Source organism: Thermobia domestica, chromosome 13, assembly GCF_964235325.1.
Source record: "Thermobia domestica chromosome 13, izTheDome1.hap1.1, whole genome shotgun sequence".
Lineage (NCBI taxonomy): Eukaryota > Metazoa > Arthropoda > Insecta > Zygentoma > Lepismatidae > Thermobia > Thermobia domestica.
In genome coordinates this window covers 141,126,393-141,151,482 of record NC_137466.1, presented here as the reverse complement: position 1 = coordinate 141,151,482, position 25,090 = coordinate 141,126,393, and the positions used below count along the sequence as shown (strand labels likewise).

The 25,090-nt window shown below is 32.4% G+C and overlaps 1 protein-coding gene across 1 annotated transcript; it reads left to right on the top strand.

Moving 5' to 3' along the window:
* Positions 1-7,738: 7,738 nt before the first annotated feature.
* On the top strand, positions 7,739-23,515 carry LOC145667785 (cytochrome P450 9e2-like). The gene is made up of 4 exons (XM_081735223.1): positions 7,739-8,510; positions 10,164-10,385; positions 13,364-13,615; positions 23,316-23,515. Exons 1-4 carry the CDS (start codon positions 7,739-7,741, stop codon positions 23,513-23,515), a joined length of 1,446 nt encoding a protein of 481 aa, XP_081591349.1.
* The last annotated feature ends 1,575 nt before the right edge of the window (positions 23,516-25,090 follow it).

The window sequence follows — 25,090 nt, the reverse complement described above, 5'->3', positions numbered from 1 at the left end:
GAATTATGGGAACAATTTATAATTTACTATTTGGTGAGCTTTCCTGTGTGTCTATTTTCTTCATTTCCAATATAAAATCCTGTCCTTGTCCTATTGTTAGATGCATCGATTATAACCTTTAAAAATTATTTTACATTGTGCACAGATTGGAACAAATTATATTCTAACTGTTTCGTAATTTTTCCTATAGGTTTCTCAATATGTAACTAATTTTCTCGTCTAAATTTACAACTAGGTAACTGTCTGCTATGTCGCAATATAAGCATGAACGAATTATGGGGCATGGAAAACAAATTGGAACAAATTATGATGTTCGTATTAAATAAGGTTTCATTTGGTTATTTAAATTTGCAACATAAAATTTTGTCCTTCTCATAATTTTACCCTTCATTATTTGCTGGTCCTAAATGTACTATGTGAACAAAGTGAACAAATTATGAGACAAAGCGAACATTATCCTTTAGCTATTTAGTGAAGATTCCCCTAGATCCTTCAATTTCCAGCACATCGTAATATTCTTTCCTGCTCTCTTTTTAACTATTAATTGTACGCTGCGTTCAATTGTTGGAAATTCATTGGAATGAATTTATTGGAAATTCAAATAAACCCTGAATAAATTATTCGAAACAGTGAACAAATTACAAAATTATGATCTATTTCCAAGGTTTATTTGAATTTCCAATAAACCTGTTTTTCCTGTGTCTTTTTTTTAAAGATTTACGATTAGTTGTACGCAGTGTTCCAATGTAAGCATGAACTAATTATTGGACGTATGAACAAATGGGAAGAAATTACGGTCTTACTATTTAATGAGATTTTATTCGTTTTTTTTTCTTTTGCTATCCTATTTAAAATTCTCTACTCCTCCCAAACTTTTTTGTTCACTATGTTTCAATGTAAGACTGGACAACTTAAGGGACATAGTGAACAAATTGGAACAAATTATAACCTACTTGTTGGTAGTGGAATACATTGATTCTGTGTCATTAAGTATGCAAGCATAAATTTTCTCCCTCACCATGCTTTGATCTTCTCCTTAAATAAGAGTGAACAAATTATGGGACATAGTGAACACTAAAAAAATGTGAAATAAGTAATGGTAGTGATTTGGTTTGATTTGTGACATTGAGTATGCAAGTGTAAAGTTGCCATCCCAACTTACTTAAGCCTTCCTCACTTTAAATAAGCAGAACTAAATTATAAGGCAAAGTCAATGAATTGGAAAAATAAGGCCTAATTATTGATGGTAGTTTGAATTGATTCTGTCATATTTAGTATGAATGTGTAAAGTTGTCCACCTTGTTTTAGTTTGCCTCTTCGTAAATAAGCTTAAACGATTTATGGGCCATACTGAATAAATTGAAACAAACTGCGACTTAAATATTCAATTTAAAATTTAAGAGGGAGTATCATTTCACATAGCCGATAACCTTCGTCTGATATCCTCTTTCTTCTGTGTAATAATGTATTTGTGAAGAAGTCCTTTACCATACGTTGATCCATCCTTCATAAAGGAAAGTCTTCCCTTCCAAAAGGTGACCGACAAACCGTATATGATGGTAGGCGTTGGGAGAGATATCTGGAAGATAAGACGGATGATAAAAGGTTTTAAATTGAAAGTAATAGAGAATCTGTAACGCACTTTGATTTACATTTGGGCGTGGATTGTAACGTATTGATACCTTACGGTCACATAACATCCCTGCTGCTTCTCTCCATTTCGTCTAACTGCTGCTAATTTATTCTGTTGTTTTCATCTTCTTCTATTCTTGCATTTTTATGTAGAATTGATCCCAAGTACTTGAATTTCTTCGTCCTTATCACTTCTTTTCGTCAAGTTGTATTCCTTATTACATTTTTTTCTAGTTTTTGTTATAGGTACAAATCCTATAACAAAACAATTAAAAAATAATAATAACCGTGAAAAAGTACAATATTTAATGCTTTTATGAAATGTACAAAAAAGAGATTGTTTTGTGGGTAAAATGAAGAATGGGTGTAAATATTATAAAAGTAGTATTAAGGCGCAATTGATTATAGAATGGATTAAAGCGAACCGATAAAAGCGCCTAGTGCTCTTTCAACCTTAGTCTATTTCTTCATTTCACCTCCCCCACTCCCCAAAAAACGAAAGTGTTTGTTTACATTTTTGATTTATTTCTCAGGTAGATTCTAGTGTCAAAGGACATCGAGTTTCGGCAAGTACATAGAAAAAGAAACACATAAAATTCAACAACGATACAAAATGTATTTAATTATCGCCTAAATACAATACAAATACTACAAAATACAATGAATTATTTTATAAAAAAATATTTCTCTAAAAATAATAGCACACAAAATAAAACATTACTAAACTGTACTAAAAAGTAAATAACAAAAGAAGTTGTACTAAAGATAAAAACGTAATTCTGTCTTAAAGAAAATTCACTTATCCACATCAAAACGAAACAGCATGTGGATTGCTTTCACATACAATCAGTTTATAATATTAAGTATGATAGTGCTTCCCATGTTTTTCTTTAGTCGTGCATAAATGAAATATCTAGATATGGTAGTTTCAGGTAAGACTTCTTCATTGTTACATATGTATATACTAAATGATTATGGTAGATACGTATAATAATCCATATTGTAGACGGGCAAAATTACATTACATATCTTCAACATTAGTGCAACCTAAAGTCATTTGACATGACTTGCCTTTGCCCAGGAAAAAGGCTTCATAGGGAAGGCGAGGATAAATCATCATCTTTATAACTACTGACAGATGACTTGCTGATAAGTACAATCTCCTATGCGTCAAGATTCTCGACTTACTTATTGCAATTTCTAATGTTAGTACCATCCATAATTATAACCTTCCACCTCAGAATTTAGTTCCTTCTTAGATAATGTCTCTGTCAGTTTGTTTCAGGGATGGTCACACATTATTCAAGAAACACTATATCGAAAAATGATTTGTTTTGGAAACGAAATACGAAACATTTTCGCAAAGCGGAAAACGAGAAATGATTAACGAAAACTTTTCTAAAAAGTAGAACATAAAAAAGCGAAATAATAAACATTAACCTTTCGAGAAAATAGGAACCTTTTTTTTTTTAGAAAAAACAGATAAGCTTGTAAACGCCTGTTTTTTTTTTTAAAAAAAACAGTAACTTCCATCCATGACAATCTTACTTCCTACTTTATGTTTAGGTATAATAAGTATGATAGCGCTCCCCCTTTTTTCGGTCTTGAACAAATATTTTTCAAAGGATTTTTCATATTTTTCGTGCAATATTTATTTGTTAATTTTTAAACAAAGCTTGTCCTTAAAAATATTTATTATTATTATTATTATTATTATTATTATTATTATTATTATTATTATTATTATTATTATTATTATTATTATTATTATTATTATACTTCCAAATTATGCTATGCAGAGCATCGGAAGTCTCGCAGAGTGTTCTTTCGCTCTTTCTTCCGTCCGTCCTTCCGTCTGTCAACAGGAATCAGAGCACTAAAATAGTAAAAAAAATATATGGATATTTTTTGCAATCGATTGTCGCCCCAAGGATGGATTCCATCTCCTTCCCCACCCTCTTCAAACCGGAAGCGGTTCGATTCAATCATTTCCGATTTCAACTTTTATCACTATAAAACGAAAAGCTTGAAGCCCTTTATTTTGGCAGTGTTCAACGTACCACGACTTTCCTAAACACTTTATTTAAAACCAGAAATGATTCAAATTTACTACTACTTTCGGTATCAATACTGCTTTCATAGAGCAAAAACAATCACAGATATCGACATGCTGCTTTTTTTCAATTGATTCAACATCTCAAGGATAAGTTCCACCTTCTCAATTAACCCTCTATTCACAAATGTTTCTAAATTTACCATTTTCGGTTTTATATCCATAGAACAAACGATTCAGGTGTTCAAAAGGGTTTGGGTACAAAACCTCGCGGCCAGAACCTCGCGGCGACAACCTCGCGGACCAAAACCTCGCCTGGCTAAAACCTCGCCTCCCAAAACCTCGCGGCCCAAAATCTCGCCAGGCCGAAACCTCGCCTGGCCAAAATCTCGCCGCCCAAAACCTCGCGGGACAAAATCTCGCCGGGCCAAAACCCCGCCTGGCCAAAACCTCGCCGCCCAAAACTTCGCGGGCCAAAATCTCGCGGGGCCAAAACCTCGCCTGGCCAAAACCTCGCCACCCAAAACCTCGCGGGCCAAAATCTCGCCGGGACAAAATCTCGCGCCCCAAAATATCGCCATACCCAAAATCTCGCCTGACCAAAATGTAAGTGTTCCAACAGATGATAAGGATGACGGTATGAAAGACGCTGTTTCAGAAGAAGTATCACGAGTATTTGACCAAGTCCCGCGATACCACATGAAAATTCTATATCTGTATTAGAGGATTTCAATGTGAAGGTATGGCGACAGGATGTTTTTAAACTGGTTATAGGGAAAGAAAGTCTGCATAAGGAAAGTAATGACAACTAACGAGGTTAGTATCGTGAACTTTGGAACATCAAAAATCTTAAAATTTTAACAAAAATCTAATAATATTTATGAAAGTATGAAATAATATATGAGTTTTTACGACGTCCCTTGATTATGTCCTGTAGGTTAAAGGAGACGTAGATGACCAGGATGAAGGAAATGATCGAATAAAGAAAGTGGGAGGAAACGGGAATAACCCGAGAAAGCCCACGCACACGATGTTTTGTATATTATTATTATTATTATTATTATTATTATTATTATTATTATTATTATTATTATTATTATTATTATTATTATTATTTGTAATGTAGAATTGCATATTAGGAAACACATTGGGTAAATTCTAAAGAAAAGTTTCATTCGCGGCGAGGTTTTGGCCCGGCGAGATTTTGGGCGGCGAGGTTTTGGCCCGGCGAGATTTTGTCCCGCGAGGTTTTGGGCGGCGAGGTTTTGGCCACGCGAGGTTTTGGCCCGGCGAGATTTCGTCCCGCGAGGTTTTGGGCGGCGAGGTTTTGGCCACGCGAGGTTTTGGGTGGCGAGGTTTTGGCCACGCGAGGTTTTGGCCCGGCGAGATTTTGTCCCGCGAGGTTTCGGCTGGCGAGATTTTGGGCGGCGATGTTTCGGCCGCGAGATTTTGTCCGTATACCGTTCAAAAGTACATACTATCAGAACCCGCAAAATTCTACCGAAACCAGAGGTGGTTGAAATTTACTATACTTCCAGTTTAAATACTGATTTTCGCACAGTAAAAACTATAAGAGATATCGAAATGCGGTGCTTAAAGTTGATTAATCCCGCCTTCTCCATTTACACTTTATTCAAACCTAAAGGGATTTGAATTAACCATTTCCGGTTTCAACTTTTGTCGCCATAGAACATAAACAGTAGGGCATAGCAAGTAACAGTTTTCTAATGTGGCTTCAGCGTTCGAGGAACAGATTCTATCTTTGATCTTATTACTCTATTGCAAGCAGTAGTTATAGATGTACTACTGCAAGTTTGAGTATTGAGTGCCCATTGTTTGGAAGTGTACAATAGTTTCACATTGTGAAACGAAACTTTATTATTATTATTATTATTATAATTATTATTATTATTATTATTATTATTATTATTAGTAGTAGTAGTAGTAGTAGTAGTAGTAGTAGTAGTAATAATAGTAGTAGTAATAGTAATAGTAGTAGTAATAATAATTATAATTATAATTATAATAATAATAATAATAGTAGTAGTAGGGGAAGGCGTTGTACCTGTGAACACTTTCAGAATTTTCGAAATTTTGGTACTAATATTCAGCACTTTTTCCCCAATTTTTGTCGTATATTTGAAGTGCTATCTCTTTGCTATCAAATAGGATGATTTTTAAACGTGTTACATAATTACATTAGCTTTTATAGAATATAACAAGAGTATATCCGTTTTGTTCACAGGTACATTATGGTCGTCTACCATTGAACAGACTCTCTTGTACCTTTGAACAAAGTGATAATTACAACGTTTCTGAGGCAATAATATAAAAATAAGCCGTAAATATTAAGTTATAAATTGCAATAAAAGGTTTAGCTATAAAAAGTTCCCCAGAATTGAAATTTTATTAATTAAATTAAAAATTGAAGAGAAGTTCTAACAAAAACTTGTGAACAATAAAACTGAGCATATACAACTCTTAACATTATGTTATACAATAAGCGAATATATAGAAACTACTTAAAATTATAATTAGTAACTTTATATCCTAACCTAACCTATATCAATTGTTTTAACTACTTACATTGTGTAGTTTTAAACACTATTATTTATCGTTCAAAGTTACACGATGCATTAATGTTCATAAGTACAAGAGAGTCACCATTACGAAAAAAAGTTCTGCTCTAGCTTAAATATTGAACAGATGTTAAAACTAAAAATATTACTGTATTCACCAATGATTCTAACCCAAGTTTGGACAAATAAATACCACAAGTTGCGAAAACCGAAGAGCACAAAACTCAAAAGGTAAATACAAAAAATCTTCGTTTTCGGGGTGAAAAAATTAAAAGGAGCATTACTCGGCACAACACTCAGTAACAACAGCCAAACGTGTTTGTAGTGCATTTTTTCATTTAATCTTTCAAACGAATTTTAATCACTGCACCTAGATAGCTCCGAATTCGAGAAAGGCACAGGTGTGCAAAGGTACATTGTTTCAAAGGTACAACGCCTTCCCCTAGTAGTAGTAGTAGTCGTAGTAGTAGTAGTATGTAATGCATAAACAGAATTATGTTTTTTTTTTTAATTAAATTTCTTGAAAACAGAAATATTTATAACTTGTTCGTGCAATTTATTTTCTTTGCTACTTTCTTAAAAGAAAGCATGTCTTTTAAGGATATGTATTATTGTTATTATTATTATTATTATTGAATCTGTAGACTATATACTCGATTCAATGACGTGTTCCCTTGCAACTAAACACGAGAGGTATTAACTTATATTCTGAAGAGAAACCGGGACGCACAAACTCACGAACAGTTTCTTCGGGGCAGGGGGACAGATTATGTAAACTTGGAACGGTCATCCCTAAACCGTGACGCTTGGGACTATGTGAATGCGTAAAAAAGACTATTCATTAAGTTGAATTAGATCGAAATGAGTTTAATATTTCATTTTCATATTGATGTTATATGTTATGGGAATTACTATTTAAAGTAGAGTAAAAAGAACTACCCGGGTGCTACACAACGCAAGTATCCCATCAAAAATCAAAGCCAGAACTAACTGCCTTATCTGTAAAGAAGCACGACTAGTTGTTGTTAAATTTGGAAACCAGAAGATAGGGACTGATGTGATAGGTATTTTGTCCTAACAACAAGACAAAACAACATCAAATATAACAGTGCAGTAAATTACGTTATATGATATAATATAAAAGCAAAAGTTAATTGCATTGAAATACAAACTTCCATGTTGTTTTCCTCTTAAAACTTAATTTTATAATATTATTTATTGGTATCTTATTTTAATTTTTCTTCTTTTTTCTAACGTTCTTAATGGAATATTATGTTTTCTTACAGATACGATTTTCAACAGAATTAAGATGTTTCAACCAGTTGCGATAATTGTTGTGATCTTCCTTCTTTATAAATGGTTAACAAAACACCATAAATATTTCAAAATACGTGGAATGCCATATATCGAACCAATTCCATTGTTTGGAAATGCAGTAAGACTTTTAACTTTACGTACCAGTCCATCTGAATATATGGCTGATATGTATGTAAAACTCCGTGACAAAGCGTTTGGTGGAATGTTCCTTGGACTTAACCCTACAATTCTGATATGTGACCCGGATTTGGTTAAAGACACTTTGGAAAGGGATTATGAATACTTTCCAGATAGAGCAATGCGGCCAGATGATCCTGTTTCAAAAAATTTATTGTTTTTCTCAATTGGTGATAAATATAAAGAATTGGCTAAAAGATTAAAACCAATATCAGCTTTGAGTAAGATTAAAAATGTTTTTACGTTAATCAATCAGTCTTCACTTGAATTGACAAATTGTTTTATTGAATATGCACAAAAGGATTTACCAGCCGACACTTATGAAGTAATAAATAGGTTTATTTTAGAAATGACATTCCTAGTTGGTGGTGGAATGAAAGCAAATAGTGATTTTGAGAGATTTCTGAAGCATGCTAGAAGAGCTCAGTCACCATCTGTACGTCGAATAATTGGGTTTTACATCGCAGCAGAATGGCCTAACTTATTTGGCTATCTTCCTTTTTCATTCATGGAAGATGATTTGGTTAATTTTGTTAGGAAAACAATATCAAGTTACCATAACGAGAGGAAAAAGAACAAAATTGTGAGATACGATTTCTATGACTTGGTTATAAATGGACTTGGAAAAGAAAATATGCAATCTTCCAACAACAAAGGATCTAATGGGTTGGTAAAGAACCACGCGGAAAAGGCAGTAAAGACAGAAAAAGCACCACAAGAAGCAATCACACCTGCTAATGTACCGGCCAAAGGTATGCTAACTCTCATATTCGATACGTATGTTTTAATTAATTAGCTTTAGTCTAATACATATAGAAACTTATGGAGAAGAATAGAGAGACATATTCCTTCCAATATATTGGCTGTCTCTTTTGCTGGTGCTATCGTTCAGGCATGAGAACTGACATGACAGTTTCAAGTTTTACATAATTTTAAAACTTATTCCTCTTTTTAGCTGTATTTCAAAAGGTCACGAATATAAGTTACATCCTGCTATAAAGTCATCTGCCTAATCTCAGCAAACAAGACATAATCTGTCTGCAAATACAATATATAGAAGGTGAAACGGGAAACGTGTCTATCGGGTGAAAATAGACGATTTAGACGATCACTGATAAAACAAACAATCTTACAAAATTCGCTACTGCCGCTACATCACTTAATAGCACTAAAATTCGATTTATCACAAGAACTGATTTGACAGAGAAAAGTAAAATGAAATTTCCCTTTTACTGTACAGTATTGTGTACGTGGGTCTTGTTCGAGTTTTCCTGTGTTGTTCTACATTCTCATTCCACTGATTTACTTTTATTAATCAACTGCCTCCTTTAGACTAAAGACAAAATCATGGGACGATAATTAAATGTTTCTTTTTCACCAAACATACTAATAAACCTTTTGGCCACTATACAAAAATTCATGAAGCTTGCCTATATTACAGTACTGAGCTTAAATATTGAACACAAAACCACGAAACGACAGTAGGTCGTGTAATCTTTTGAGATAATGCAAAACAAAAATGTATGTAGCTTTAGCACCACAAAAATTAATAACTTTAAGATCATGTACATTTTTTTGAACACTTTCTAAGTTTGAAGGAATATGCTTCTCGCTAAAATGTCTCCACGGTTCATCTTCTCTGTAACGCTTCCATGATATAAACGTCCAGCTTGCAAATTTTCAGAAAAGCTTTCTTTTTCCATTACTTGTTTCAATGTTAACATAGACTCATGAATTTTCACCTTAAATTACATAGGTTCAACTAGCGTTGTTAGGGATTTGTTTAACAAACTACAAAATTTATTTATTGTCTTTTATGATAAAGGTATATGAACAGACATGGTATATTTAACTGCTATATGAATCAATTTCTGTCAGAGTTTTAATATTTTGTTACATGACAAATGTCTAAGAATATGTAAATATGAACTAATTCTAATAACAGAACAATCGTAAGTTTCTACAAGTCAACACATAATGCTTTTGTTTCATTATTCGACGTTTTCCTATTTGTTTTAGTTGCCTGTAGTCCTGCGATTTTCAAAAAAAAAAATCATTTCAGTCATAACCGGTGAATTATGAGAGTTTCATTACATAGTCTGGCGTGATATTCACACGAATTTCATTCTAACTTCCTTCTCGTAATGATTTCAGAATACGATCCAATCTTTGTGTTCAGATATTCCTAAAATAAACCGATATCTTCATAACAAATTTTAAGGACTATAAGAACACATTTCCACATTTTATACGATACTGTCTTGAAATGTTGAATAATCATGCGAATAAGCTGTATACCTGTAATTCACTTATGCTAAAATTGTATGAATAATATGTAAATATTATTAATTAAGTCTAGAAATTATTAGAGATCATGTATTAAATCACCGTTATTCATATTCCAGATACGATTGACGACGATGATGTATCATTGACTGTTTCCTTCATCCTTGGAAGTTTCGAAACTAGTGCAAGAACTATGACGTTTTTGTTCGTTGAATTAGCTAGAAATCCAGACATTCAACAAAAACTTCATAAAGAAATAGATGCATTTATTCTGAAATATGAAGGAGTTCTCTGCTACGAAAATATCAGTGAACTGAAATATTTAGATATGGTACTTTCAGGTAAGACATCCACATTGTTACATATGTATATACGAAATGATTTTTGATGGATACATATAAAAATCCATATTGTATGGAGACAAAATTGCATTACATCTTCAACATTAGTACATTCTGAAGTTCACTTGACATGGCCTGTCTTTGCCTGGAAAAAATATTCCATAGGGAATTCCAGGATAAATAATTATCTTTATTATTACTAACAGATAACTTGCTGATGACTAGATGACTAGAATTTCCCATGCGCCAATATTCTCAACTTACCTATTGATGTGGCAAGTTTTGATTTTATTACCGTCCATAATTATAACCTTCCAACTCAGGAATTAGTTCCTTCTTAGATAATGATTCGATCAGTTTCTTTCAGGGATAGTCATACATTATTCGAAAAACATTATATCGAAAAATGATTTTCTTGGAAACGAAATGCGAAATATTTTCGATAAGCGAAAAACAAGAAATGATAAATTAAATTTTTTCTAAAGGGGAGAAAATTTTTTAAAAAAATGGAAACTATAAACATAAACCTTTCGAGAAAACAAAAAAATAAATTATTTGAGAAAAATCAGAAATGCTTGTAAATACCAGAAATAACAGTTTCTAAAAAAGAGTAAGCTGCATTCATGTTAATCTTATTTACCACTTTATGTTTAGGTATAATTTCAATTATTAAACGACAACAGTGTTATGGTTAATACTATACTTTGTAATGATATTTTGAAATGATGTAGAATGAAAGATTTCGGTAAATTTATTTGTAATAGAATTGAGCAATATACTTCTTACTGGATAAGTAGGATATCTTTCAACTTGCGACGGTGCAATATCCGTCTTATCAGTGTTATCTCGACTGAATTCTTTACACTGAGATCACACTTCCAGAAATTTCCTCCCTTTTCAAACCTGTTACCTTTAAGTCTGGTTTGTAACAAGACGGAATTGACTTTGAAAAATTTACAGCCACATTTAAACTGAATTCACTAATGAATAAAGAAGAAGAAGAAGAAATTGGATGTCAATTTATATTGCACCCCATCTACAATTTTACGTATATATTAATGATGTATTCCTTTCTGGTTTAATGGCTAGTGCATGCTTTCTTAGTACATGAGGATCGGACTCAACTCCCTGGGTAAGAGAAAGAATAATGTGTTTCACTGATAAACACCGAAGTAAGACATATAGAGAAAATGTTGTATACTCTCTAACGCAGTATCTCCAATAGTACATAAAATAATCTATCTATCTATTGGATTTAAAGGATCTTTATTAATTTAATATGCTTCTAAGATGGATCACCAGTGATATAGAATGAGCTTTATTTAAACATTTTAAATTAATCATAAATTATTTCTCAATACGAGTAAAATATCACTGTCGGTTGCAGTTTCAACCTCATGTTGATTTTTACATATATGATAGACCAAGCTTTGTCTTTGGAATAAGTTTCTGAGTTCTATGTTCTGAGGGCGTTACCGAAGATGCAGAAAGAAATTCGTTAAGAAATAGAAGTGCTTGTAAAATATTTCCAAAATACTATGATATACAGGATTAGGTTCTCTTTTGAGAGCAAATTGATTCTCGCATATGTGATAGATTTGTAATTTCTCTATAGAATAAATAAGATGTTCTGTATTCTGAGGACAGTAGACGGAGATATAGAAAAAGATTCATTAAGAAATATTTTTAAATACACCTAAAATATATCTACCAGGTAGACTTTGATATTCTTATTGATTGGGTTAGACTAATGTGTTAGACTAATGTTTCCTCCATAGAATAATTCACCGACTTCTTTGTTCTGTGGTAGGTTACCGAGAACACATCGAGAGATTAATTGAAAAATATTTCTAAATATGTGTAAACTATTTCTAGGATTCTATGACCTAGTCTATCCGATGTGCTAGTGAGCTCACATCGGTTTCTAACATATGCAATAGATTTTTGTTTTCTTTATAGAATAATTCACTGAATTCTGTATTCTGAGGACAGTACAAAGAGATATAGAAGGAGATTCATTAGGAAATGTTTCTAAATAAGAGTAAAATACGTACTCCTAGAATTCTATGATTTATTCGACTCGATGTACTTTCAAGCGCACATTGATTCTCGTATATACGATAGACCAGCCTTTTCCTTATCAAATAAGTGACTGATTTCTGCATTCTGTGGTAACTGGAGATATAGAAAGAGATTCATTGAGAAGGTTTTCTATGCTTGTAAAACATGTCAATGGTTTTATTATCTATTCGACCTTATGCGTATTCGAGCGTACATGGGTCTTATATATGTGATAAATTAATGTTTTCTCTGAAGAATATTTTATTGAATTATATGTTCTGTAAGTCTTCATCGGATAAAAAGAGGTTTTCAAAAACGTGTAACTATTTGTAGAATTCTATTATGTATTCGATAGATGCGCTTCTGAACGCAATTTGATTATCATATAGATGATGGACTTCTTGTTCCCCACATATTACTGTATTCTGTGGGAGGTCACTGGAGATATGGAATGAGTTTCATTAAGAAATGTTTCTAAATGCATGTAAAATAGCATAAAGGAGACGGATGATTAACGAAAGACAATTATTGTGAAATAATGTTTTGTGCTTTCTCAGCGGGAATCAAACCCAGGACTACCTACATTGTAGCACATGGCTAGACGTAAGAGCAATTGAAAGGGCCAGGCTTTAATCAAATGTTAGGGTTTCGCAAAAACTGTAATAATTCGCTTATGTGTTGAAATATTTCACTGAAATAATGATACTTGTAGTTACAATTCGTTTTGAATAAGTTATTATAATTATTGGAAAATGTATTCTATAGTGTTTAACCTAAGCAAACACCGCTAAGTCTCTAGGTGGAGGAAATCTCTTTGGCCATGTAGCAACCCAGTTATTTCTGCAATAATTTAATCTTTTCTGCTTGCAAAATACCTATATAATTGCATTGAAACAAAATTTGTATATTCCTTTCAGAGACTCTAAGAATGTATCCAGCTATAGGATTAACAAATCGTGAATGTGTCAAAGACTATAGGATACCTGGAACTGACTATATTATTAGGAAAGGAACGCATATATATGTTCCTATTAGAGGATTCCATTATGATCCTGTATACTTCCCAAACCCAGAGAAATTTGATCCACAAAGGTTCACTGAAGAAAATAAGCAAACGAGGCCTTCACGTGCGTTTCTTCCATTTGGTGCTGGGCCTAGAATATGTCCTGGTAAGTCTTACAGATGTAGTTACGTTAAAATACTAACCTTGTTTCTAATTATTAATCTAACAAATAAAGACCCATACAGTTTTAACACAAATCCAATGCAAACGTACGGCATGTGATTTAGCATGAAAAAAATAAATAAAAAGAACAAAAAAATTCAAACTGCTTTGGACCATAGTGAACGGAAGTAGAAAAAACCTGGAAGGTAGCCAAAATGAAAGAAATGCAGTAACGACGGTGATACAATATTTTGCAAAGAGTGAAAATAAACAAACCAAACTTAACCTACCAACCATACGAAAGACATCAAGAACATGATAGACCAAGATCATTTGGAACGTAGTGTTGACAACTCAGTAGAAAGTTGATATGTCAGAAACAGCACAAATAAAGACCAATTTGCATGCCAGTAAAATGCATAAGTAACACAAAAGACAGTAGTGTAGGAACTGATTGATACTCAGTTGATTCCTGTACTACAACAAAATTATAAAGCCATTTATATAAAACTATGGTTTCCATACTTGTCATTTTTCTAGCCATTGGCTTAATTACTCTCATTTTAATCTTTAATAGTCATAACGCAATGTATCCAGCATTAATTCTAATTCACACGAAACTATTTGTTAGCACCTCATATCTAATTCTACGTTCCACACCAAACCACACTATAATTTTGTGAAGACAAATATAATTGTAACTAAGGAATGTTTAGATAGCTTATTTTCTTAAGATTACTCATTTTCTGCACACTTAGTTCTCAAATACTGTTTTAAAAAAAAAACTTATTTTAGTGTCTTTCATATATGATTCTTCAAAGCTAGTGTGTTCAAATGATGGTAAGTGTAATGTTTCCTTACATGTTAACTGGTGGGATTCAACAAAGTTATTAATTTATCAGATAAGTTGTTGCATAGATATTCTGTTTTCGTAGTCATAGTGATTAGTAAGATGTTTACAATAAGTTGTTTAGATTTCTGAAGTAAGTAAATAGATGTTATTTTAGAACTTAACTGAAGTGTAATGATGTTTTCTTCAGTGAACAATATACTCAGAAAGCAAGCCGCATAATACTGAAGAAAATATAAAGAATAATTAATAATACTTCATCAAGGATAATTTGATTTAAAAAAAATAATTTGGTTTCCGAATTCCTTACTATTGATTGTCTTCCTATAGACTTAGTAGTTAATATATAGCATACTTAAAAGACATTAGTTGTTAATCTCCTCCAATATATTTAGGAATTAAAACCTAGCAAATTTCTGGCAAACCTCGATATGTATCTGGTTCTGCCACAATAATTTTCCTTTTTTTGTGTACACAATAAAATAATTCTTTATATTTTTACGTTAACATATGAGTGACGTCTTGAAAGTATTTTGGTTAATATAACGGAAATAGAAATATAGTATAACCTAATGTATATTCTAGGTTGGAAAGATATAAATAGCCGATGATTTAAGATTAAAATTCACACTACATTCTTAATCTTATTTTCACACAAAATTACATACGTTAAATGTGAACGTGTCCATGTTGATCCAATTGTAACCTCCTCTAGTGAGTAAAAGGAGTAACTAGTGTAGATATTTCATACTGATTCAAAGTTATGTATGGTCCATAAGAACCAAAACATTTATTTGGCTACATTTAATAAGTGTATGGAAAACTTCTGAAAACATTATAATTTAAATAAAATCAGTTTTACAAATTAAGCATTTTGCTCGGCAGATTCCAGGGGCGAATCCAAGACGGACTTCTGGGGGGCGGTGGGTTGTAATACTGCTACTTAGAGCTACTTTTAAGAGCTCCAAACTCTGGGATGGGTTTTATTTTTATATAAAATAAAAAAGATTCCTCTTCTGGGGGAAGCAATCGCCCCGATCGCCCCCCTGAATCCGCTACTGGTAGATTCCTTTATAGTGAACTGAGTTGTCAACGTAGTTCGCAGTTGATAAATAGCACTCATTATTCGATTTGGCTGTTTCCAATTGATATTAGAGTAAGTAGAGCTATTTTAGAGGATCATTATATCCTTTCCACATACATTTTCAAGTAGATCTAAATGGATTGTTTGGCTATCTCTTGAGGGAGGAGGAAGCATGATGTGCGCGTTGGCAATGTCCAGGTAATCTAATACAATAAATTTCATTCTAGTCACTGAACTGCCATTTCATGACGTTGAATTCAGTTATTGCTTTGGGGCTTGCTAATTTACGATCATATCCGAATAAACAGGTCAAAATATCTCATTTCCGAAACTACGGCCGATAACTTGCTCATATCATTATCAGCCTATATTAATTATTTATAGAGAATACCCACAATGTTTAGCAGTCACATAACCTAACTTACAAAAGTAGAACGAAACAGGTCTTGGTAGTACCAAACTTAGCACTTAGATGAAAAGCGAAAGTTTATGACTTGATGATTTTGAACCACATACAGAATTTTAAATGATCTGAAATTGATATAGAGCAATAGCTTAGAACAGTAATTTTCTATAGAACCTGTATCCTAGTTCTTTTAGTAATTTTACACTTCTGAATAATTAACATATATATATATATACAAATGTTCCATAATAATTTTTCTTTGACTCCTGATAAAAAAGATTTTAGCTGGTTATTTTATATCTGCTGTTTTGTTTTATTCATTGATGCGAGAAAAATATAATTAGTTAATTTCTATCGTGAGATTAAACTTACGAAATGTGAATTGTGATGACTTCGTAAAATAAATATTGAATATGAAAATTATTATTTAAATCGATATTGAACATAATACCAATCGGTAAAAAGGTAATTAGGTCATGTAATCAACTGCCCAATGGAAAATATAAATTTTCCATATACAATTTTCATAGTTTTATCTATGAAAACAATCTTAAATAATATTTATATATATATATTTGATTTCTGATTAGTACCATTAACAAGTAAAACTCTTTAGCTTTTCCCTAGTTTTTTATTTTATTTTTTTATTTTGAAATATTTGAAAATGAAAAACGAGAACTATCCGTATTAAAAATCTTATTTTTCAGTTAATAGCTATGGTAACAGAAAATGAATAACTTTCATTTCACAATGTGAAACCACAGTAACCTTCCAAACTTTGGGAATTCAATGCTCAAATTTGAATATTACATGTACTACTACAGGTTACTCGCTATCTGTTACTGTTTTGACTTTAGGGAACTTAACATAGAAACAAGACGTGCTAATTGATGTCTATTACTTCCTGTTGTAAAACAGGAATAAAATCAGGAGTCAAACATTTTCTTGCTGTACTGAGTCCATAAGAAAACTGCTTTCCATTACCTGTTTTCATTCCATCCATTGTGTTATCATTGTGGTAACCAAAAAATCTTAAATTTTTACCACTTCTGGCTTTAACAGATAAAGTCGAGATATAACTCATTCTTGGAACGATGAATCTGTGTCTAAAAACTGTCTCTCAATATATCTTACCATTTTTGCTCTATAGAAATTAGTGTTGAAACCAGATTTACTGGTAAATTTCAACTATTTCTAGGTTTCGTAGAGTCTTGCGGGTTGTGATAGAATGTTCTCTTAAGCCACTGAATGGATTGCAAGAAACCTATTGTTGCTACCAATTACTTCCTCTGTTTTTTTGAGGATCACTGTTGGAACGGGAATTTTTTTGATTGCTACAATTTCAGGCTTGAATAAAGGATAACGGAGAAGATGAAACATGTTCTTGGAACACTGAATCAAGTGCAAAAGACTCCTTGTATTTTATTTTTGTTGTTTTGTTCTATGAGGATCAGCGGTGAAATTGAATATTGTTCATTTTTACCACTTCCGGTTTGAGTAGAGAGTTTACAAAGGAAATCAGACCTATTCTTAGGACGCTGAATCGATTGCAAATATCCTTCTCAAAATATGACCGTTTTTGCTCTATGAGGATCAGAATTTGAAAGGGATATTATTAACTTTTACAACCTCTGGTTTGGGTAGAGGTCTAACGGAGAAGGTGAAATATGTTCTTGGGACGCTCAATCAATTGTAAAACAACTAGTTGTCCATATCTTTAACCGTGTTTGCTCTATGGAAATCAATATTCAAAACAAAAGTAGTAGTAAATTTCAACCACTTCCGGCTTCGATATAGTGTTGTGGGGGTGACGATATGTTTTCTTAAGACGCTGAATTGATTGCAAGTATACAATTGTCGCTAACCGTTACCGTTTTTGTTCTATGGTGATAAACTGATACCGGAAATGGTTAATTTATATTACTTCCGGGTCGAAGAAAGAGTTAACGGAGGAGATGAGACCTATTTTTTGGGACCCTGAATTGATTGCAAAAACACACTTCTCGATATATCTTATCATGTTTGCTCTGGTAACTGTCAACGAACAGATAGACCGACGGACAGATGGGCAGCCGTTCTATAGAACTTTCGACACTTATGTATAGCATAGTTTGGAAGTCTAATAACACACCATCTCTTGTAAGGTTTGTAGCTACATATTTTATTGAAATACCTAGGTAATTGTCATCTAGCCTATAATAATGTAAACTATTTGTTTCGCTATAGATTTTATGTTTGTTTTTAAATAATATTTAGGTCAATGGAAAGGATTATTTCATTTAAATGAAATTACTGGTAAATTCTATAAAACGATAGTTTTTCTTAGGAGCAATAAAGGGTTCACGCAGACATATGAGTGAAAAACTTGGATAAACCAATCGTTCGATTTTTTTATAACGAGCATAAATAAGAAGAAATAAATATTAAGATAATTATTGATTACGTTTATGGTTTCATTTATCGTATTTCACTTACATAGATGGCGCATATACTTTGAATTTCTGATATAATACAGATTTAATTATTCACAGTAATTTAGATTTATTCCCGTTATTACTGGCGAGATTTTCCTAAGTAACCATTTATTGACACTATTTTCTATTATTATTATCATTATCATTATTAGTGGTAGTAGTCAGTTTCTAGGTTTTATTTTATTTTTCTACAAACTATCTATTGTCTGAGATAGGAAATAACACATCCACTATTTCTTTTCCTATTGGAGTGGCACTAGACAACGCCCAATTAAACTCCATAGTAATTAGTCAGGGATCATGTTTATATGTATCATACTTGTCACTATGTAATCGTTTTAATTACCAACGTTCCTTTTGCGCTGAGCAAAACCATTGTGTGAAGTATTGAGCAAAGCCATAGGAATCATTTAATCTGTGTTGAGCCAAAAGAAACCTCATTTTTGAAGTTTCAAATGATATTTGGAATAAAATAACCATTATATTTCATTTCTCTGCTATCTGCAAATAATCTAGGCTTTTTTTGAAATCTCTTAAGTAGTTCTTAGCTGACTCTTTCCTAGTATTACTAGAGAAATGCGAAGAAGCACGTAAATCACTAGCTTACAGTCTAGGGTTTTTGTCAACCAATCTTCTGTCCGTATTTGTTCCATGACTATTGGGAAGCATAGTGCCATACGGAGTGTACTCTGCCATTGATATCCTGAAGCAAGCCTCTGATATTTCGTTAGGCCCAAAGTATGAGAACTCATAAGGAAAAGTACTCAGTCGATGACTGGGATCATTACTATAGTGGCTGTTTTGGCCGTCGACATTTTTACTGTAGGCTACTAAATAGGAAATTTCCCTAATCTCATCTTCCTCCTCCAAATAACCTGTATCCCTTCTAAAAACAAAGATATCTTGAAAGTTGTTTTAACAAACTGCTTTCTATTTATTATTACTTTTTTACAATTAACGTAGTTTCTTCTCTATCTAGAACATACGCTATTTCACACTATTGGCCTTCACTTCCTTGAACTGAATCGTTCATACAATTTCAATAAATTAACTTTTCTTATTTTGAAACATCGCAAAGTAAATTAGCTACTTGTTTCGTCTTCTTCTGATTAGAATCTAGTACATTCTTAACAGTTATTTTTTTTAATTTGGTCTAGTTCGGTAGTTAACACTTTTACCTGACAACTATTTTCTTTAACATTAGATTCAATTTTTTGGTTACAGAGCTATTCAATATTTATTTGGCATTAATATTGTCTAATTGTACATCTATTTGAGGTAGTGCTGCCTTCGTATCTTTTTCTATTGTTTCTATTCGTTAAACTAAACCTGAATGTACATTATCAATTATAAAAATTATCTCACTATTAAGAAAACATCTACTAATATCGTGATCTACTTGTTAAATTTTCACACCATTCCTACCATGCAATACCATCTATTCATTTTGTTCTTTTACAATGTCAACACAAATCTCTTTCATTTGAGCATTTCCCTTTTTGAGCATTATTTATTGTTTTATTTTTTGTGCAAGAGTAACATTACTTTCTTGTATCTTAGTGACATTTTGTTTTAATATACTCGGTAATTTTACCCGTTTCTGCCTGTAACTTCTCTTGTCTCTGATTTTGTCCAATTTTATATTTGTATCCGCTTTGTATATTTGTATAATAAGTATCCACTTTGTTGAAGTATTATTTGATATTTCGACGCATCCATAATTTGCAGTATTAGGATCCCGAGAAACTTCCATGCGTTTAGTTTTCCCTGTATTTACTTCAAACAAGATCCATGTCCTTGCATTCGTTTAATAGGACCTCTGCATTTCTTTCTATTGTTTTCCTATCAGATTTACATCATTAGCATTCGCCTCAGCTCTAGGCTTTGGTTGCTATCTTTGATTTTCCTTATATGTATTGTACACAATTCAATAACAATGGCGAAAACGCATGTCCTTGTTTCAGGCCATTCTCGACGTGAAAGCCTGTGTACAAGAATTTTCCCACTCGAACTTTGTTTCGAATTCATTTAAAAACATTTTAATTAGTCTAATTAGCTTTCTTGGTGTTGCAAATTCTAGAAGAATGTCGTAAAATATTTCTTTGGTAATCGAATCGTAGACCTTTCTAAAATCAATAAATAATTGATGTACCGGGGTATTATGTTCCCATTTCTTTTCGAATATACGTACGTCGAATGGTAAATATCTGGTCGAAAGTTAATCTGTTTCTTCTAAATCCCCAATGATAATCCTAAATAATTTCATCTGCGTGTGGGACAGTCTTTGCTATTAGAATGTTTGAGAGGATTTTATAGGATGTTGATAGAAGAGAGATGCCTCGATAATTATTACATTCTATCTTTTTGCCTTTCTTGCGAATTGGAACATGGTTAATTCTTTCCGCTCTTGTGGCAATCCCTCCTAGTTCTAGATAAAGGAGAATAAGTTTGTGTATCTTGTTCCATATTTTTTTCTCTACAGATAAAATTAACGCAACCGGAATTTTGTCTACACCAGAGATTAGAGTTTCTTTAATTTCTTTATAGTGATTTCTTTTCCTGTTCAGTTAGATTGTGAAATATATGGTCTTGCTGCGTGCATTTTCCTTTCTCCACGATCATTAGTTTTGAATGCATGTTAATCAAATAGTCAAAGAAATGTTGGTAATTATAATAAAAAGTAAAATACATTATTAGAAATGATATATTAAATGGATTGCCAAAACCCTTAGACATAAATGGGATAAAAATGGAATCGAGATATGACGAGTCGATTCGTTTTTTGTGTGCCCTCACAGTTTGGTATGAGCTATCACTGTAACATTGAATATATAAAAGCTACTTAATTATCAAATGCGAATTGCATTGATATTTCAATTTATTATATGGTAAACTTGTAAGACTGATATCTTATTGAATTAAATTTAACATTTCACTTCAAGACCTTTGCAAAAATTTATTGAATTAAATGAAAGAAATATTTTAGTCCTTGTGGGTGTTTTAAGAGTAAAAATATTCATAATTTTCGACAAAGAAACTTACGTACCTTATACCTTTGATTGCTTCGTTCAGTATGAAATATCTTCATCACTTATTGCTCTTTTTACTATCTAGAGGGGTTACAAAAGTATTAACACGAACACAACCACATTTAACACGTGTAATTCTGTATGAAAATAAAGTCTAATAAAATTAAGAATGCAGTTCGGATTCTTTTAATCATAGGAATTTTTAAAAATATTCATAATTTTCGACAAAGAAACTTACGTACCTTATACCTTTGATTGTTTCGTTCAGTATGAAATATCTTCATCACTTATTACTCTTTTTACTATCTGGAGGGGTTACAAAAGTATTAACACGGACACAACCACATTTAACACGTGTAATTCTGTATGAAAATAAAGTCTAACAAAATTAAGAATGCAGTTCGGTTTCTTTTAATCATAGGATTTTTATACTCTTTCTAAGCCAACTTAAATATTTCTTTTATAGAAACAGAGTTCTTACCCTAATAAACCTAATAATAATAATGAATGAATTCTACAAACACAATAAATTATCCTGACATAACACAAATTATTATAGCGATCCAATGAGTCGTGAAACCGGATCTACTTCTACCGATTTTACCAGCCAATAGAACACGAGGGTATGTACCGGTTGTCAACCCCTCATCCATGAAATTTTGCCAGTCTCGTATCTCGCGCTTTACAGCAGAGAACATCTGAAAGTACAGTGTTTTCGGATTACCAAGTCGCTAAGTTTTGTCTTGTTTATTTTGGTTGTTATTGTTGTCGTTTTTTATTATTGTTACCGTTTAATTGGAATAGTAGCAGCTACCGTTCATGTTGTAATTTTTAAGTGCTGTTTTCTATCGCTCATTCACCAGATCTTTAAAGTTTGGCAACATTGTTGGCGCACTTCAACTGTTTAACGTTTTTTTGAAGTGCGGGATCGGAAGACAGCTCCACTAACCGGATCAAAGTCCAACCTATTACATGTGATGCAGATCAGTTCTTTGATTTGGGTAGAGCTCAGGCTTCACGTTGCGGTTAATATAACATTGAATCTGTTCGTATTCCAATTAATCTAATCTAATGATTTTTATGAGGTCATTGATACGTTAACGCAAAAATTTAGATAATTATTTTAAGCTACACAAAAGGTTAGAAAAAGAAAATTACTGTATCGAAACAATAACACATGTTGAGGTTTGGCCCAAGTGCACTGCGTAATTCTTAGAAGTCTTTGAAGTAATATTTATCTTCAGTTCTAAATTAACACAACAGTGACTTCAGGTAATGGTCCGAAAGGGTTTCTCTCCGGTTCTCCGAAATTCTCCCACAACGCGCCACATCCATGTTCATATCCGGTGAGATTTAGTATACTTTCGCAGTGCTAATTTTCTCATCTTAAATTAAAAGTCCTAGATTTACACCAGAAAAAAAAAATAAATCACCACTGCTTTAACTTGTTATATGCTCTACCAAAAGTGTATACACATCTCGAATATGATTGTTTACTAGTAGCCGTTAAGGGATTAAGCTTACAGAAAATCCTATCATCTAGATACATGTGTACGGAACAAGTGGCCCACTCTGGGTATTCCTCCCAGCTAGACAGGCATTCCCAGAGGACAGAAGTTAATAAAATATAATAAGAGGAATATAAGAGAATAAAATGGAATGGTGTTCATGTAAATTCTGGTTAGCCTAGACAAAATAGAGGGTACATTCATACTGAACCAAGAGCATAAAGCTGTTGACACAAAATAAGTATCTGATCATATGTATTTTTAATGCGATTATGCAACACAAACCCCTATATTTAATATAAAGTTTTCTTGGATTTAACAATTTTCTATTAGTTTCTTTATTCTTATTTCAGGTATTAAATTTGCCAATATAGCGATAAAGGTTAATATGGTTCATATTTTGAGTCGACTTGAGATTCACACGTGCAAAGAAACACCTTCGGAAATTCGTTTAGACCCAAAAGTGTTTTTAACGACTCCAAGGGACAAACTGTTTTTGAAATTCTGTGAAAGGAAAAACGCTCCGACTCTTAAAAAATGGACAGTGTGTTAGCCCTGCGGCACCGATAAAAGTGAGAACATTATTTATATTGAAATATTTAAGTTGTTCATTTGTGTTGGTTGTACAAAATGACCGATATTTGTTCTTAATCACTATATTTACTTGGTCTTTTTAATTAAAGATAAAACCAAGTTATACAGGTGACTGACTGAACTGATTTTATTGTAATTTAAGTGTAAAAAATAAAATATACTACATTTAAACTATTAATTACGTATGTTTTACTGCTTAGTAGTTGTTTCTTGGATAGAGAAATTGTTATACAGTTTTCCAATACAAAAAATTAACATCCCGTGAATTAGTCTCAGGTGTTTCCGAAGACGGGAATGCATGAAGACGTTCATTGAAGACTCGAACGTGTGCGACAAATACAAAACACCTGAAGAATTTGATTGTTTCCAACAATCTGGAAGATGATCCTTTGAGAGAGGAACTTTTTTTAGATATCTCGAGTAAATGTAGATGATGTTTTCTCGTTAGTAGTACTCTATTGAGGTCTCTCTGATATCTAACCCCAATCTACTTAAGTTGAAAATCGAATACAGTTGTTTAGTGAATCAAATAGATGTTATATACGTTATAGATGTACCTTTAAATATGCTACATGATTTTGCATATTAACATTTGCTTTCTGCCCCTATAGCTGATGTAAATCTAAGTCTCGCTTAAATTTTTGTGTTTCAGAATCATCTTTCACAGGTGACATTTTTATTTCTGAAAATCACAAGCATTGCAATTGATATTAGATTGTTAGTGGAAAGAGAAATTGAATTTTGAATTCAATAACTAACTAACTCTATAGCCTGTGGAACACGAAGATTCAATACCGCATGCCGCATTCACAAAGCTCTCTATTGACTTCTTTCCTTAGCCAACTGGATCCAGATTTTCCTTTGTGTTCCTATTTCTGCGAGATCCATCTTAATATTGTCCTCCTACCTGCCCTCCCAAGAAAATTTCCAAGTTACGGTACTGATAGGATGAGATCAGTTCGCGCTATTGGAATCAAATGACACTGAAAAGTTGTTTAAATAACAAGATAAATACTTAATGGGAAAGAAATTGAAAGAAATGTTTAACATTGAATTTTAGTGAAAAAGAAGATAACATTGACCTTAGAAAATTTGTGTAAAGGATTACGAATAGCTAATACTCTCTGTGACTTTTTTATCCGTGAAAACCTGTTTTTAAATTAAACCTGATCAAGTTACTACCGAAAAGCAATTTGAATTACAAGATCTGTTAAGAGATCAGAAACAAGAAAAAATAACTTGATTCTTTAAGTCATTGTATAAGACTAATCAAGACTAACTTCAAAATCAACCAATAACTAAATTCATGCAGATCTCTCATCAATCTGTGTCAAAACTAGTTGAAGAGAGATGGATTTTTTATTGGTATCAATCTTTCATTTCAATCTTTTAGCTATGTCCTGCCTTTGCCACAACGTAATACAGTAATGAATACTGTTTAATTTTGTATTTGTTTTGTTGTATATGCTACATCTAGCAAGAGCTTACACACTAAATATACGTGCAGATTTTGCTCCTGCGAAAAGAAAGATGC

Coding starts and splice junctions, on each gene's coding strand:
- LOC145667785 (XM_081735223.1), top strand. CDS start 7,739: ATGGCTGATATGTATGTAAAACTCCGTGACAAAGCGTTTGGTGGAATG. Junction 10,386..13,363: donor TTTAGATATGGTACTTTCAG/GTAAGACATCCA, acceptor TATTCCTTTCAG/AGACTCTAAGAATGTATCCA. Junction 13,616..23,315: donor TGGGCCTAGAATATGTCCTG/GTAAGTCTTACA, acceptor TTCTTATTTCAG/GTATTAAATTTGCCAATATA.